General features: G+C 41.2%; 1 protein-coding gene across 12 annotated transcripts in view; it reads left to right on the forward strand.

Annotated features, from left to right (window-relative positions):
* BRD4 (bromodomain containing 4) overlaps positions 1-18,364 on the forward strand; it is a 180,788-nt gene that overhangs the window by 127,089 nt on the left and 35,335 nt on the right. For 8 of the 12 annotated variants that reach the window (XM_033925117.1, XM_033925120.1, XM_033925118.1 and 5 more), the window contains 4 exons: positions 2,757-2,885; positions 9,008-9,214; positions 9,649-9,851; positions 11,328-11,629. In XM_033925117.1, the coding sequence (XP_033781008.1) occupies positions 2,757-2,885; positions 9,008-9,214; positions 9,649-9,851; positions 11,328-11,629 (841 nt within the window). The remainder of the gene's footprint in view (positions 1-2,756; positions 2,886-9,007; positions 9,215-9,648; positions 9,852-11,327; positions 11,630-18,364) is intronic. The other 4 variants (XM_033925116.1, XM_033925127.1, XM_033925125.1 and 1 more) reach the window with 2 other exon arrangements.

An 18,364-nucleotide genomic window follows, 5' to 3' on the forward strand; every position in this document is an offset into this window, starting at 1 on the left:
GTTTCCCATCATTGATGAGTCAGTAAATTCTGGAGGGGACTGTAAAGATGGCTTGCAAGTGAATTAATGTGGCAAGGCAATAACCTTAAATATTCAACTAAATTGACAACTGTCCCGATGTAAACTTTATTGAAATATAGAAAAAAGAAAGAGCTGTTCCTGCAAGCCTTTAAAAGCCAGGAGTTGGAACATTTCCTCAAGGGGACAGGAGAATCTGATCCACAGTTACAGCAAATATTAAGTGTCATTGCTGCTCAAGGAGCTGCCACCAGTTCTACAAATGGCAAACATTTTTTGTACATACTGTTGAATCTCAAAAGAAATCCTTTTTTGTATGTGTTTTTTCAATGGGGCATAAATTGTGCTAAAATACAGACCAATTAAGGGGTTTCACAAACTTGTATATAAAATGTTATGTACTATTTCAAGCTATTGAAATGTTACTATTTTAGACTGTCTATAAGTTTCCCCCTCTATATTTCTGTGTATATACATACACACTACTTGTGAAACTTCTCCACTCTGTTTTATCTTCTGCTCTCTCCAGAACCTTTTGAGCAAAAATATTTTTATTTCATTTTTTTAATATGCTGCGATTGAGAACTTCAAAGCTATAATAGATCATGGCTATCAATTTTACTTTATATCATAGCTGTTAAAACAAAAACAGAGGTAAAGGGAACATCAAATGAATTACATTATGGTTGTCCAGAAAAAACTTAAGTTGGTAAAAATGGGAAAATTGAAGTTTTTCCCATGAATTTGATTATGCTTGATCAGAAAATTAAAAAAAATAGAATTTAAAGCCCATCCTGGGGTCCCTCAAAGGCACTGATTACATAAAGCTCCGTTTCTCTTAAAAGTTTCTATTATTTTTACTTAATGGAACAAAATTCTTGATGATTTAGCTATAGCTTTTATGTTTTCACACTCCAGTCTGTTTTATTGAAAAAGAACAATAAATCAGTATAGAAATAACACTTCAGGGTCTCCAATACGCTTATTATAACAAGTGGGGTCGAATTCCTTAGAACCCCAACATTCTGCTGTCATGAAATAATAAGACATCTTATGCAAAAAATCTAGCAGTACTTTATTGTGGAAAACAACAGAAATTCAACATCGCTAATAGCTAAACACGTACACTTTGGTGTAGTCATCTACCAATGGCATTCCAAACACTCAAACATTCAATGGCTTCTTGAGATAGTCGGGATAAAGCCTGCGATGCTATTCAACTCCTTGTTGCACTCTGTGCTGGTAATGTAGGTACTTGTGTATTTAATTACTTAGAAAACTGTGACTGTTCTTTCTCCTCGTCCACTTATGCCATAGCTTAAAATTAAAGAGGTGCTTGCTTGCTTCTAATTGGATTTGATCCAGGTGACGTCCTAGTCTGTATTTCTCTTTTCCAGCAGCTGGAGTTAATTTTGAAACTATTCACCCATGAGGTTTCCTGTTCCCTCAGCCCACTAGGTGGCTCTTATGGGCAATCAGGTTTGGCTGCGCCCCCCTCATTTTGACAGGCTGGGTCCTGATCCAGTGCTGAACAAAGTGTTTTATCAGTGTCTCAAGATTCCCAGCCTTTCACCTTTTAAGGTACCATAATTTTAACAAGCCTGTGTCGTACTAAAAGAATTTCGCACTGTAAAGTATGTACTAGTATTTTGTTAGCAAGTGTTAAGGGCCTTCCGAAGTTTCTCTTCTTTTCTTGTAAGACGTGAGCATCACACACAGCATCTTATTGTTGCATTTTTGTAAAATTGGGTGGCTTGGAGTTTGTGACAGTAGTAAAATACATATGCCTATTGGACTCTTTATACCACAGAGAGAGAAATAGTTATTAACTTTGAAAGTGTGAAACTTGTGCAGCTGTGAAGGTTAGGTCTTGCCTTCTCTCCAGTCCATTGATACATGTGATGGTTACATCCAGGGTTTAAGCTGGGACAGAGAGATTGGGATGCAGCTAGCTCCTCTCCAGCCTGCCACCTCTGTTCTGCATATTTTTGTTCCCAGCCTCACCCTGACTGAGTTTTGTGTAGGCTATAGTTGATGGCTTGCTGTTTGACACTGCTGCTCCTAGGCTTTAAATCTGTGCTGATTTAAACCTTTATCCATTTGGGTTATGACAAAGAGGGAATAACATTCATTTTAAGCAGAGGTGGAAATTCAGTGATGAGAAATAAATGTACATATACCTCAAGGGCGTCATGTATTATATCTCATGCTAGGACCTGCCTATGATTTCACAGAGTTCTCTTTTGGGGATAATCTTTCTTAAGACTATCTATGTCAAAAGTAAGAAAAAGGTGTCTCTTAGGACATCCCATTAGCACCCACATTCTCAGGCAGAAATTTATACCTGCTAGACGAAGAAGGTGTAAATTTGTTCTTGTACCCTCTAGGATGCAAGTAACTATTGCAGCTCTGACCCAAGGAATGTAACAGGCTTTACACGTGGAAAAAGCTTTGTAAATCAACCCCACATGCATTACAGAAACCTTTGTAAAGAGGGTTTCTTTTGGTATTACCAGGAACTGCAGGAGAGTGTACGGGTGCCATCTATCTACATAGCCAGAAAATGAGATGAGATATGCATTTTTAGGTGTCCTAATTAGACTAATAACCCTTATGTACTGGTGTTGTGTTCTATGGGAAATCCCGGCCTCTATACAAATGTTCTGCCACTACAGCTGCTGTGGATGTACCACATCTTTCCCTTCTGCTGATGGCATGCTCCCGCTTCTCCCTTCCAGGCTAAGCTGGAGAATCACGAGTACCGGGAGGCCCAGGAGTTTGCGGCAGACATCCGGTTGATGTTTTCAAATTGTTACAAGTACAACCCACCGGACCATGAGGTGGTAGCAATGGCACGGAAACTCCAGGTGAAGCACGCATTCTGCTGTTCCTGTGGTGGAGATGGGAGTGGGTCAATAGTCTTCAGGTCCATTGTACAGTCTGTGAATAACCACCTGCCTTCTGAATCTAAAGTAGATAGGTGCAACTAAAAATCGTCTATAAAAACGTATTAGTACATGCATAGTGCAAACCTTGGAGCTTTGCTATAAAATAATGGGGTAGGACTTGTGATGTCACTTAGAATTTAGTGTGTGAATTGTATAGCCAGCGATACATCTTGCAACTGAAGATTTTATCATTAAAAGAGCTGTACAGTCTCTATTATGGAATATTTCAAAAAGGTACAGACATGTTCTCGTCAGAGCCCACCAAAAAATCCACCAATCAAATTGTTGCTGATGTACCCCCCGTTTCGCGTCCTACCTAAATTGTGCACTCGATGCAAAGAATTGAAAATGGACCGATTCAGTGAAAACAGAACAGGGGGGGGGGTCTCTATTCTCAAATTTGTTAATGTTTTTTGGGGTTTTTAAAAATTATACGTGGTGGCATTTCTCACCCCCAGACTCGTATGGCATTACTTGCTGAGGTGAGACTAGCAGCACTTTTAGGAATTTACGTAAGAGCTTGCATACTTTCCTGGTGGGGATGGGGAAGTGCAGGATTTCACATCAGAATTCCAACTTGGCGCCAAGGTACATCTTGGCTCATCTCCCAGGAGGGTCAGATAGGCAGTGTGTGATTTCCCATATGGCTCAATTCAAACGTCATGACTAAGCAAGATTTAATATAAACATATTTCCTTTCTAGGTCTTCTAGAAATTTAAGGAAATACAAGTAACCAAGTCTATAATCTTTGCCCTGTGGGCATTGTGTTCCTGCTTTCTGTTGTAGGTTGAGTCCCTGCCAAGATCTCTGGGTGTTAAGTCGCTGGACCTTTACAGTCTTCTTTCATTCCAAGGCAGTCCAGGCAGAAAAATCATGGATCTATTTCCTCTTTTGGGGGTGGTGTCCCTGCTGAAACGATCTGATTTTTTTATAGGCAAAATCTGGAAAAGAATGGATGTTAATAGATCAGTCACTTCAGTGAGTCAGGGGTGTGATGACTAAACGGATGGCTCTAATAAACTGAGTCAAAAGAACCTCCTAAAAAGAATGATTCCATGGTCAAAAGAGCTTAATCCAGACAAGAGACTTAAAACAGACGGTGGAACTCCTGGCTTCACAAGGTAGAAAGTTGTTCCAGCTGAGGGCTCTTGCTCTCCATTTGCTAGTTCAAAGGAGGACATGGCTGTGACCTAGATGGTTCCCTTCTACAGATTTTCTATCCTGTCCTCCCCAAAGAGCTCAGAACGGGTTACAGGTTAACATACATAATATACATTTAACTTGCTATAGTTAGAGTACAAGTTGTTGGGTTGTTTTTTTGTATTGCTGTACTTGCATGTGAGAGACCTTTGTCAAGTGGGCCTGACAGATGGCCTGGTGTCTCTTGGCCTCAGAAGTTCTAGATTAATATTCTCCTTCCTTTTTCAAGCTCCAAGTACACTCAACATTTTCAAATACATTAAGCAGCATGTCAACTTCTGCAGAGCAGATGGTGTAGATATGGTCAGAGGATTAATTTGGCCAAACGAAAAGGCTAAGGAAATGCAGAAAGCCCCTCTAGACAATGTAAGGATTTAGAGGAAAGTCAGGAGCGGGAGAAGTGTGTAGGCCTGGCTATTGGTACCCAGTGTTTTTTCTTGACTCCTATATTAATGTTCATGCTGTATCTAGGAAAGAGAAGACGAATGAGTAATACACATGGTTAGTTAGGAGCTTCTGCTTACATAAGAGCCACTACAGGTTTCTCAAGGTCTGAGAGCAGAGCTCATGTGCTGATCTGGACCTGAGCATCAGCCATTTTTCTGATACCATACCATACCATATTGATTGTATCAGCTAGGAATCATTGCGGCTTACAGAATATTAGAAAAGATACAGGGTGTAAATGTCTTACAAGTTTATTTAAAATTTAACATGATTTTTTATTTATATACTGCAAAAGCCCTTCGGTTCTATGCGGTTTACAAAAGAGATGGGCTAACCATTGTCAGTGAGCTACAATAGATAGAATATTGGCATCAACAAGTTAACAATCGTTTCACATCAGTATGCTGCTTTGAAGGGATTACAAGCTTTCTAAAGTGCCTATATGATGATATTCTAACCATTTGGCCCAGTTCAGAATCCCAGGAACCGACTTGGTATGATAAGAGTCAGTTAACGAGTCTTCTTTGAGTACAGCCTTTGACTGAAGGGTAGGTAAAAAATAATCGGGAACGTGTGGAGCGGTTTGGCAACAAGAACAAGAATTGAGCAGTTAGGCAATAGGCCATGTAGGGCTTTGTAGACAAGGCATCCAAATCTGAAGAGAACTCTTCCCTCGACAGGAAGCCAATGTAGTTTTTGGTAGAATGGAGTCGTGTGATCAAATTTTTTTCAGGTTAAAGATTAGTCTCACTGCCGTGTTTTGGATGAAATTCAGTTTCCGGAAATGCCTACATATACCGCTTAAAATAAAATTGTCTAAGCGGTGAACAAAAGGAGGTACAGTATAAAATATTAAAATCAATAGAGAGACATGACTTGGACATTAACAAGAATAAAAACGTTTTGACACATGGGAAGGGGGGGGTGAAATGCAATCTGTAATAGGATGGAGAAATAGAGGTAAATACATTGGGAGGGATGTGTTCTTCCTGCGATATTGTTCTTTACTGATTGGCGAGTTACAAATCGAAGGCATCTTTAAATAAAAATGTTTTTAGATTTGGTTTAAATTTGTCAATAGAAGTGATAGTGAATTCCAAAGAGCTGGTGGTGTCATAGAATAGGTGACATAGGGAGGGAACATTCAGGAGATGTTGGTTGCTAGATCGGAATGTTCTAGAAGAGCAGTATGGAATTATTAACCTGTCCATGAATCCTGGAGAATGTAAGATCTTTGGTTTAAATGTGAGTAGTGATTCTGTATTAGAAGAGGTGTTACATGATCAATTATTTTTGCTTTATATACCAGTTTGATAGCTGTATTTTGGATGATCTGCAGTCTTAATTCTTTCTGATTTATTCCTTAAAGCAATGAGTTGCAATAGTCAAGTTGAGAAATTACCAGGGAGTGCATTAGGATAGCTGAGAGCAGAAAGGAGAATAGATGTGTTGTCAGCACCTTTCTGAACTGGAAGTAAGTAGGAAGTTGGCGTAAGCTGATGGCACATTTGACCAAGTCTGAAGACAAGCCAACATGCCATTCTTTGGGCATGAATATAGAGGTAGGGTGATCTGACCTCTGGTAATTAAGTGGGCAAATATGATGAGCCTTAATCTTTATCTGCCTTTATATTTTGTGCTTCTGTATTGTGGGAGTGAGGACAGGGCATAAGGCAGCCGTTAAGTTCACCACAAAAAAACATTATGGTCAATTTGAATAGGTAGGTGAAAGTCATGTGTCTAGTCAAGCAAAATGGACTATACAGTGTGAGATGCCGGAGACTGCAAAACTCTGTTGATTAACTCATCAACTTTGCCACTGTGCTCTCTGCAGCTCCACATGGAACCCGAGAAAACCATCATAAAAATACAATTGCCATACTGGGTCAGACGAGTGGTCCATCTAGCCCATTATCCTGTTTCCACAGTAGCCATTCCAGGTCACAAGTATCTGGCAGAAACCCTCGTCGGAGTGATTTTAAAAGTATTTCACTGTAACTTTGAGTGCTCCTTAGTCTTTCTGATTTTTGAGGGAGTAAAAAATCAATTCTCTTTTACCCGTTCTATATCACTCAGGATTTTATAGATCTCAATCATATTTCTCCTCGGCTGTCTCTTTTCCAAGCTAAAGAGCCCTACCTCTTTAGTCTTTCCTCATACGAGAGGAGCTGCATCCCCTTTATCTTAGTCGTTCTTCTTTGAACCTTTTCTAATTCCGCTATGTCTTTTTTTTTTTTTAAATAGGGCGACCAAATTGAACACAATACTCAAGGTGAGGTTGCACCATGGAGCAATACAGAGACATAATAATAATCGTAGTCTTATTTATCATCCCTTTTCTAATAATTCCTAGCATCTTGTTTGCCTTTTGGGCCGCCGCCTCTTATTGACAATAAGGAAAACACTATATTTCAGCAGAGCACGCTAGAGTGGCTACATAGAAATGCTCTGTTAATAATCAGGAATTAGGCACATCTTGTGGTATTCATGACTCCATTTTGGCCAAGGAGATCATGGTTTCCAAAACTGATGATTTGCCAGTGTGGGACTTGATTGCACTCTCTTAAACAACAATTATTGAAGGCTAGAGCTCATTTAATTCCAGTAACCTCATGGATGATAATCTGTAAGTTGAAACATCTTCTAACAGTAAATCTTACTTCCACATTGGGAAATAAATTTGATTTCTAGTGCTATTAAAGAAGTATTTGATGACCATAATCTTTTGTTAAGCTTGTTTTGAAATGTTTTTGACAACCTAGAAAAGAGCATTTGAGCAAATTCATTTAGAATAGACGTAGTTCAGTTTCCCTTTACTAAAGTATCTAGACTAAGCACAGTAAAGTCCTTTAATCCAGGACCCTAAAATACTTGGTTTTAAAGCCTTCGTGAGCTACTGAATTCTTGATCCTCACGACTTTGTATGGAAAGTTATATTTTTGGTGGATATTTGCTCAACTGCAAAGGTAATGTAGCTTGTAAGTGTTATCCTCAGCAACCAAAATGATTAAGGAGATGGAACTCCTCTCATATGAGGAAACGCTTAAGAGGCTAGGGCTCAGCTTGGAGAAGAGACCGCTGAGGGGGGGGGGGGTGGATATGGTAGAAGCCTATAAAATCCTGCGTGAAGTTGAACGGGTAAACACAGTGAATGTACTCTCTTTTTAAAAAAGTGCAAAGACTAGGGGGACACTCCATGAAGTTATATGGTAATACTTTTAAAATAAATGAGAGAAAATGTATTTCCACTCAATGAATAGTTAAGCTCTGGAACTTTTTGCTGGAGGATGTGGTAACAGCAGTTAGCGTCTTTGGGTTTCAAAAGGTTCTTGGAGGAAGCCCATAATCTGCTATTAAGACAGATATGGAGAAAGCTGTCAGAGGAACCTCCCTATTCTATAAAACCAAGACGAGAAGAAGTTTCTGAAGCAGAAGCAACTTCTTTGGCTTTTAGAGAATTGATTTGGAGGCTTACAAGGTAGGTAACCAACAGATTCCTGATATTGTAAAGGCTTTCTGTATTAGGGGTACGACTATGCCTCAAGTAGTGAAGGGAGGAAGCCCCACTTCCTACCCTGTGCAGGGCAACTATCCACTTACTGGTGTGTGAGCAGCTACAGATGTGACTTGGGTGGGTTTTCTCTGGGCTCGGAAGGGGGCTGCTGTGGTAGGTCCCATCTGATACAGTCTTCTCATGAGGCACCACCGGCTAGTTAGACTTGCGTCACGCCAAACTGGATCAACTCACTCTGAATCCAAATTAGCATAGTACTTAGTAAATTGTCTGTAATGGGTAATAAAGATGCTGGGGAGAACTGACAGCATGCTGAAGGGTGAGGGGAGTTAAGACTGCCTAAAAAGTGCTGCATGTTTCACCACAGTAGGTGGTACTATACCATCTGATCCAATCTGGCAAGCCAAAAAGCCCCCCCCCCCAAAAAAAAAAAGTCTTCAGGTAAGTAATGAATTGTTCTGCATGTAAATGATTTGGGATAGTTTTCCCTTCAGCAAGTGTTTTTTGTGGTGGGAAATGTGACGACATGCCTCTCTCCCATGCTGGCTACACCTCGAGGGGGCAAAGTAATAGCCTGGTTTTGTTTGGCCCAGTCATAGAAGCATCTAAAAAATATTGAAATGAACTTGATTCTTAGGCTAGATGTATGCAGAAATCTCGTGCGTATTCATCCCAGACACCCTGAGCCTTAGAAAGGTGAAACAACCTGTAGGACAGTGTTGCAAATCTCAGGCCTAGCTCCAGCTGCTTGAATGCTTTCATATGTATAACATCTGCTTATTGTCTAGCTTCCCATGTAAATGTACATCTTCCTCTGGGTATTATGGTAGTGTGTGAAACCTATTTTCTTCCCCACCCCCCTTTCTCTTTCCCTCCCAGGACGTGTTTGAAATGCGTTTTGCTAAAATGCCAGATGAGCCAGAGGAACCAGTAGTTCCTGCCCCCTCGCCAGTACTTCCACCTCCCACTAAGGTGGCTCCTCCATCGTCTAGTGACAGCAGCAGTGACAGCTCCTCCGACAGTGACAGCTCCTCCGACGACTCAGAAGAAGAGCGAGCTCTGCGGCTAGCTGAGCTTCAAGAGCAGGTAAGGTTCATCAGGACAAGATGGGTGAGTGCCACACGTTTCTGCCAAGATCGGGAATGTTGGGAAGCTAGGGTTGCTTGTCTGCTTCTGGCACCAGATTGTCTGATAAGCAGGTCCAGCAAAGCCATGGAAAATGTTAGTTTAAATGAATCATCTTTTGGCTATTTTACACTGATGCAGAATCGGCAATTGCTCATGGATCTACAGCTCTCTTGTTTTCCCTTTGATAGAAGGCACCTCTTAGCTAAGGAGTCTGTAGAGGTAGTGAAAGAACTGAAGAATAGGCACCGAGATTGTATCATTGTAAAGAAGTGAAATAAAGCCAGGGATCATTGGGTTTTATGGACTCCGTCAGCATGATGAGGCTGAATGTCAGCCATGTGGAAGCTGCAGGGAATTTCCGTATCATCCTGGTCACCTTTTCTGTCCCCCAGCTGAAAGCGGTGCACGAGCAGCTGGCTGCCCTCTCCCAGCCCCAGCAAAACAAACCAAAGAAAAAGGAGAAGGACAAGAGGGAGCGAAAGAAAGAGAAGCACAAAAAGAAGGAAGAGGTGGAAGAGCCCAAGAAAAGTAAAGCCAAGGAGCCACCTCCTAAGAAGGCGAAGAAAAATACCAGCAACAACAGTAGCAACTCCAGGTCGGTGGCCTTTGGTCTTGTCTTGCTTTTGTAGGAAAACTTTACAGAATCAGTCTTAGTCGGGAAATCCTCATCAGTCCCTTCACTGCCTTAACCTGGGTTGTTTATCGAGTCTAAAATAAATTCCCTCCCATATATTACTCTCCCCAGAACCACCTGGAGTCGGATGAACAAGTTTCCATTGTTGGGGAGTTTGTTCACCAAACTTTGAACTTCAGCTCCTCTATTTTTCTACTGTCGGACTCCAGTTTGGACTCTGAATCCTATTACTATTAGGCTTTGACTCATTTTGGTCTGGATCTAAACTACTTTAGGTCCAAGGCAAAGAGAGAGAGATACATAAATAAAAATGATAAAATTTAACATATTATAATTTTGTTTTTCTTAAATTTTCAAAGCTGTTACCGACTCCAACTCTGACTTTACTCAAAATTGTTTCAGACTCTGACTCCACAGCCCTGTAAATGTCATATCCTATCTCCCTATATGAATTAAATCCAAGTTCTACCTCTTAATCAGTCCCCCCATCCTCAGCCATGGGTCCCCATCTCCTGTCCCTTCTACCTCTGCTGCTTGAGTGAAATAAACCTCATGCTTCCCATGTTAAATTATTTTTCTTTAAATATAATTATTTTTTTCCTCTTGCAATCTGCCTGAGTGGAGTTATGCCCTGCCTTTACGCTTCAAGATTTAAGCAAAAGTGATAGCAAAGTGCAGGCAATGTTCACTCGAGGCAGAGCTGCTTTACTGCCTAAGAACCTGCCTATTAATAGTATCTAGAGCTTAGAACACATCAAGAAAGATATTTGGCTTGGTGGTTCCAGACAAGTTCTCTGCAACATCTTATATACTGTAACATAGAAACAGACGGCAGATAAGGGCCACGGCCCATCCAGTCTGCCCACCCCAATGACCCCTCCCTATCTATCTCTGCGAATAGATCCCACATGTCTATCCCATTTGGCCTTAAAATCTGGCACGCTGCTGGCCTCAATGACCTGAGCGATCAACCACCCTTTCAGTGAAGAAGAACTTCCTAGTGTCACCATGCAGTTTCCCGCCCCTGATTTTCCTGTAGACCACTTTTTCTTTGGGATTACTGTCTCCAGATGGGTTCTGCACATAACTATAACAGTAAAGAGTCTCATTCCTAAGCCAGGGTTTGTGATCTCAGTCTCAGATTTACTGCTAATGCTAACAATAGTATTTGCAACATACCAAAGAGAGCTTCCCTTTGGAATTCATAAGTTGTAATATACAGGCAGTCGATCCAGGTGTGCTTGGACATTTTTTAAGCAGGTCTGTGTGAGTAGCAGTATTAGTCTTCAGAAACAATGCTTTTTTTCTCATAGTCCCTATTTGAATTTTCTCCCACCCCACTAAAGAATCGCATTTCATACCAAGCCTTAAAATGTGTTTCTTCTGTTACCAAAACTTGTTCACTCTTCCTCTAACCCTTGTATAATTCTTTCCAAGTAGTAAGAAAGAGCCAGTGGCAGTGAAGAACAGCAAGCCACCTCCCACCTATGAGTCGGAGGAAGAGGAGAAATGCAAGCCCATGTCTTACGAGGAGAAAAGGCAGCTGAGTCTGGACATTAACAAGCTGCCTGGCGAGAAGCTGGGAAGGGTGGTACATATCATCCAGTCTCGGGAGCCCTCGCTGAAAAATTCCAACCCTGACGAGATTGAAATAGACTTTGAGACGCTCAAACCTTCTACGTTACGGGAGCTGGAGAGATACGTCACCTCATGCTTAAGGAAGAAGAGGAAACCTCCAGGTAATGTCCAGCCCTCCACCCCTTACAGCATATTTCAGTGTCTTAACATTGCCATTGAGCTAGAAGTGTAAAATGCAGAATTGACTTTTAATTGTCTGAGGTAGGCCTTGATATATATGTTCACATTTTGATTATGTTTGGCTTTGAGTTTGAATAGCTTTGGATGAAGTCCTCTCTTGTTACTGCCAGAGCAGTCCAAATGTACAGGTTCCAGCGTAGGCCACTGAAGAGCAGATTCAACATGCTTCCATTTTTAGAGAGCAGATTTACTTGTATTTTAAACTAACAGCTGACCTCTATTGTTTAGTGCTGCCCGATTCACCAATTCATTTTGGTGAATCAATTTGTTTGCTGTAAAAATTGGACTCGCCAATTCAGTGAGTCCTGACGATACCTCCAGGCCTCCTGAACAAGCTGCTCCTGTCCTGCCCTGCTGGGGTCTTCTCTCTGCCACATCACTGATGACAAGGCAGTCCACGAGCAGCCTGTTCACCACTGCTGCTTTAGGAGGCCCGAAAGTTTAGGTCTCACGAGGGTCGGGGGGGGTGTCATTCGGGAAGTGCTGAACAGGGGGCTAGGGATAGAAGGCTGCTGGGGGTTGGGAGAGATGGATGGAAAACTACTGCACAGGGGATTGGAGGGAGAGATGGAAAGCTACTGCACGTGGTGGGAGAGAGGAGAAAGGAAGAATTGTTGAGCATGGGGTGGAGGAGATGAAGAGATGCAACAAAGGTAGAAGGGAGTGAGAAGGAGAGATCTTGCATATGGTGGAGGGGAGAGAGACATGCATGGAGAAGACAGAGAAATGTTGGACATGGGTGGAGGGCAGGGAAACATGGTGCATGGGGAGAGAGAGAGAAAAGTTGCACATGAAAATGGAGGGGAGGAAAGGAGGTTTGACCCAGGGCCCAAGGCGGTGGGGGAGAGTGAGAGAAAGATGGTAGACGGTGGGAAAGAAAGATAAATATTGGATATGGCAGTGGAAAGGAAGGTACAGAGATGAATGTTGAGCATGGAGAAAGAAGGAAACATCAAATGGACAGGAGACCCTGGTGAGTGAGTTAACAGAAGACAAACAGAAATCAGAGCCTGGGACCAACATGATTTAAATAAATAAAAGGTAGAAAAAATAATTATATTTTCTGTTTTTTGATTACAATATGTCAGATTTGAAATGTGTATCCTGCCAGAGCTGGTGTTAGGTGCTACCTCACCCTTGCTGTCTAACAGAGAGGAAAAGTTTTGTTTACACCACAGCACCGGCATGGGGTTGGAGAGGCTACAAATATAAACCCGCCAGGTCGTTTGAAAAAAAATGCCTAATTGGATAGGAAGAGTGAATTGAATCGAAAAATCAATAGATCAAATTGAAATGTTGGGTAATATAGGGCCACTGGAGAGACAAGTGCAGTCTAAACAAGCTTTACCTTTTTTAATGCTTCTGTATGTTCCCAAACTTTTGTCCACTGATGTTTTTTTTACAGTGTGTATATTTCTTGTTCTCTACCTACTGGTGCAGATTGTAGTATAGACAACTGGGGGGGGAAACAGCATCAGTTACAAGCGCAATCCAGTCGAGTTTTCAGGATTTCCCCAATGAATATGCATGAGATCCATGTGCGTGCACCGCTTTCAATGCATATTCATTGGGGAAATCCTTGAAACCCAACTGGATTGCGGCCCTCAAGGAAGGACTTTGAGATCCCAAAGTATCTGAGGTACTTGATCTTTTATACTACCATTTACAGCAACATGACTGTTCACAATAAAAGCCAGCAACAAAAATAAGTTCTAATAAAGAGACAGAATAGACCAAAAAAAACCCAGAGAAAAAGGTTAGTCCAAAATTCAGAGAAACAAATTCAGCAACCTGGGAAGAGGGAGACCAGTCATACATACCAGCTCTAATCTGAACCTTTGATAGGAATTTGGTGCAGACTCAGAGAAACATGACGGCAGATAAAAGCCAAATGGCCCATCCACAGCATCCACCATCTCCTCCTCTCCCTATAGGCTAAGGCTCTTTAACACTTGCTTTGTGAGGTCATAGAGCTTTATGGCTATAGAAACATAGACAAAAAACAGCAAGGGAATATATTTATCCAAGGTGATACTTATAAATCACTGTTGTACTAATCACCTTTGTTTTACTTCAAGCACTAATTTCAACACAAAGCTGATGTGGTTAAGTGAACACTCAGACCCACAGCTGAGGTCCGGTGAAACAAGTTCACGGAGCAGCTGTTAAGGAGACCATCATAGTTGTTCACAGTCTCCTCCACCAAACAAAGACTAAATAACAAAAAATAAAACCATAAATTTCACAACAACTTAACTTTGAATGGTGTAGATGGTACACATAACTGCTCCGGGCTCCTCCGTTTATTCACAATACCGACCCCCCAACCTAGGTTTCACCCGCTGGCTTCTTCAGGAGGGGTACTACAATTACAAGATGACTCAAATCAACACTGCACCACACAGCTTACTAACTAAATAAACACTACATTTTGAAATACTCAATGTACACACTCTCTCTGCAACTTACCGGCACAAACACTCCATACTGCTCACACACGCACTACTGACAAGAGGAACTTCCCAGCAGGCCACGCTTTAAATACACTCCCCTTTTGCTACCTATTACATCATCACTCCTGACATCATGAATGATTATAATTGAAACCATTCAATATCATTGTTTAATCCTGCAGGGGCCAGGGTATGTCATTGGAATATAAACTTCTGCTCCAAATAAAGAAGATGTTGAGTAATGTTTCCAGATTCTTTATAAGCACACATAAGAACAGTGTATTGTAATTCCTCAATAGAGTGCTGTTGCTCAATCCAATGGCTCACCAGGGGGGCAGTTACACATTTGCATCTTATATTGCTCAAATGTTCGGCAATGCGGATTTTAATAGCACGCCGGGTATGTCCTATATAATATAGCCTACAAGGGCAAATAATGCAATATATTACTGCAGATGACAAACAATTGGTGCATATATTGCATTATTTGCCCTTGTAGGCTATATTATATAGGACATACCCGGCGTGCTATTAAAATCCGCATTGCCGAACATTTGAGCAATATAAGATGCAAACGTGTAACTGCCCCCCTGGTGAGCCATTGGATTGAGCAACAGCACTCTATTGAGGAATTACAATACACTGTTCTTATGTGTGCTTATAAAGAATCTGGAAACATTACTCAACATCTTCTTTATTTGGAGCAGAAGTTTATATTCCAATGACATACCCTGGCCCCTGCAGGATTAAACAATGATATTGAATGGTTTCAATTATAATCATTCATGATGTCAGGAGTGATGATGTAATAGGTAGCAAAAGGGGAGTGTATTTAAAGCGTGGCCTGCTGGGAAGTTCCTCTTGTCAGTAGTGCGTGTGTGAGCAGTATGGAGTGTTTGTGCCGGTAAGTTGCAGAGAGAGTGTGTACATTGAGTATTTCAAAATGTAGTGTTTATTTAGTTAGTAAGCTGTGTGGTGCAGTGTTGATTTGAGTCATCTTGTAATTGTAGTACCCCTCCTGAAGAAGCCAGCGGGTGAAACCTAGGTTGGGGGGTCGGTATTGTGAATAAACGGAGGAGCCCGGAGCAGTTATGTGTACCATCTACACCATTCAAAGTTAAGTTGTTGTGAAATTTATGATTTTATTTCCATTTAAGTTTTATTTTTTGTTATTTAGTCTTTGTTTGGTGGAGGAGACTGTGAACAACTATGATGGTCTCCTTAACAGCTGCTCCGTGAACTTGTTTCACTGGACCTCAGCTGTGGGTCTGAGTGTTCACTTAACCACATCAGCTTTGTGTTGAAATTAGTGCTTGAAGTAAAACAAAGGTGATTAGTACAACAGTGATTTATAGAAACATAGACACATGATGGCAGATAAAGGCCAAATGGCCCATCCAGTCTGCCCATCCGCAGCATCCATTATCTCCTCATAGAAATGTAGACATATACTATCCTACTCATAAAAACATATGTGCATTTAATAAATAATGCTAAGACCTAAGGGGCCTTGAAGGGAATGTAAAGAACCTGATTGAGGCATCAGATAGGAGAGGGTGTGTATGAAATTGGCACTATCATCCCATCCAACACCAGCCTTGATCTCGTAGTCCTCTGAGTGATTTCCCGCATAAATGGCTTCACAAATACTTTGCTTTGACATCCCTAAGTCAGTGCTGTTTAACTAGGTGATAACCTAATTTCTTCTTATGTTGACTTTTTAATGATTGGCTAGCTTAGATTCAATATTAAAGTCAACAGGACCTAACTAACTTTAAATCACAGAGCAAGTTCCTGGTATCAAGGAATGACCATCCTAAGTGTTTGTCATCAAAAGGAGGCGTGCAAAAGTCACATTTGGTGGTGTATGACACTGAATACTGCTAATTTGATTATGGTAATCAAAAATGTTACATAATACAGAAGGTTTAAGGGTTTCTTTCCTGTAAACCAGTGTGTCAATCTTTTTTAGCTCTGGTGCATTAAACAGAGCCAAATGTTTTTCGTGGCACATTATAATTGAAATTATAAAATTGCAAAACCAACAAACAATTAAGTTAGAGTTATTTATTTAAAGTTATTTAAGCTACTCGTAAATATGGGTAATTGTAACAATGGTGAAACTAAAGTAGATAGAACAGAATTGCTAATCAATGCGATGGACGTGCTTGTTTTTGAGTGCAAATGAACTCAAAACGTGGCTCGATAGTCGACAAGCAAACATGCATTTCATCATCCACCATCTGCAGTTGTTCTCTTTTTTTTCGATTTAATTTCTGTCAGAGCTGAAAATCCAAGTTTGCAAAGATTAGAAAATCCAAAGCCTTGATTGCTTTGTTGCTCAAGTTAGGATAACTACTTCATAAAAAAATAAAACTAAAATGACCAAGCACGTCAAAGAATGCAGTCTTGTACATACTTCCCAACCTTTAAGAAGGGGGTGTGTATCGGAGCTTCTTACTTAGATATCTGAGGCATCAGACCATTGCTTTTTAGCCCAGCCCAGTCTGGATATCCACAATAAATATAGAAACATGATGGCAGATAATGGCCAACTGGCACATCTAGTCTGCCCATCCGCAGTAACCATATGAGAGATTTGCATACGGAGGAGGGCAGCGCGTATGCAAATCTCTCACGGATGTTTGTAGATATCCTGGAAACCTGACTGGCTGGGGGTGCTCTCTCTGGTAGCTAGATCCTCTAATATTCTCATTTTTTTTTTTTGGGGGGGGGGGGGGATTTCACATGACCTGTTGCTTGTTCTGTAGGAAGGAGCACTTTCCAGGCCTTTGCGTGTCTTCAGTTCACATTTCTCCCTAAATGGCAATAGAACCATTGGAAAAGCAAATGCATAAGGCTTCATTTACTAAGCTGCGATAGCGGTTTTCGCGCGCGCGCTAGACCTTAACGCCAGCATTGAGCTGGTGTTCTAGCCGCGTAGCGCGCATTAAAACGCTATCGCAGCTTAGAAAAAGGATCCCATAGTTTATAATCATTTTTTTTTTTTAAGACAACAGGTCTATGTAAAACAAATCTCCAAAAGCAATAGAAATTCAGAAGGACTTGACGCTAAACGTCTAGGGAGCATTTAGCAGAGAAATCGCTTTAAAATTTGCCTATTTGTGTATCTTGTTTATTTATCTAATTTGTTTCCCCCAAAGAGCTCAGAACAGGTTTCAGGTTAAAGATGCATAATATGCAGTTAACAGGTTACAATTTGCACTGGATTTATCCTAATTTGATACATACGAGGGATCTAATACCAATATGCATACAGGTAACTTTCGAGGAGGGGAAAAAAACTTTCTGAAGACCTAGAGAGCATGAAATATTTTATAACAATTCTAGATAAATAATGAAACATCTTTGGTATGGGTCCAAAAAAATGAGACCCCCCCCATAATCTCCAACAATAGACGTGCTTAGAATCATTCAAATTGTTAGGACTCCTGATGCAGACAGCTCCATGCCAAGTCCTTTTGAAACTATTAGTGTCTTTAAGGGTTTGTTTTCCGCAGAGCAGTTGGTTTGCTTTTTTACCATTATCATCATCATTATTATTATTATAAACTTTTGCACTTTGTATTCTTTTTGTTTGATCCTCAGCCCTGTAGGAAGGGGAAAGGGGGAGGGGCCAGGAAGTGACATCAGAGGGAAGAGTTGAGGCTAGCGCATGCAGCAGGTAGGAGACGCTGCTGGTGAAGATTTTTGAAACAGTATGTGGGATTGGGTGTGGCGGAAAAGAATGGGGGGCTTGTCACCACCACCCTGGGCACCTTCTTCCCTTGCTGCGCTGCTTCTTGGAAGTCTTTCCTACAGGACTTGTTTACCTAACTCAGGGCTAGATTCACTAACCTCCTTTGCGCGCCTGATCCGTACAGGCCCGACAAATTTACAAAAATTAAAATGATGGCGATTGGAGGAACACCCCCCTCTGACCACACAGATCGCTAGTGTGCGAACCCGATGCATGCGCAGACCATTGTAGATGATCTGCACATGCCGTCTAGAGCTGCAACTTTTTTTTTTTTTTAACTTTTACTAGCCCAGCGAACCCAGTTAAAACCCAGTTAAAACCATGGACTTCCAGGAGAGTCAGGGCATCAGGAGAGATGCAGGGTGGCAGGCAGGAGAGATTCAGGGCAGAGCATGAGATCGGGGCAGAAAAGCAGGGAAGAGAGCATTACATTACATTGATGT

This window comes from Geotrypetes seraphini, chromosome 16 (assembly GCF_902459505.1).
Source record: "Geotrypetes seraphini chromosome 16, aGeoSer1.1, whole genome shotgun sequence".
Taxonomy (NCBI): Eukaryota; Metazoa; Chordata; class Amphibia; order Gymnophiona; family Dermophiidae; genus Geotrypetes; species Geotrypetes seraphini.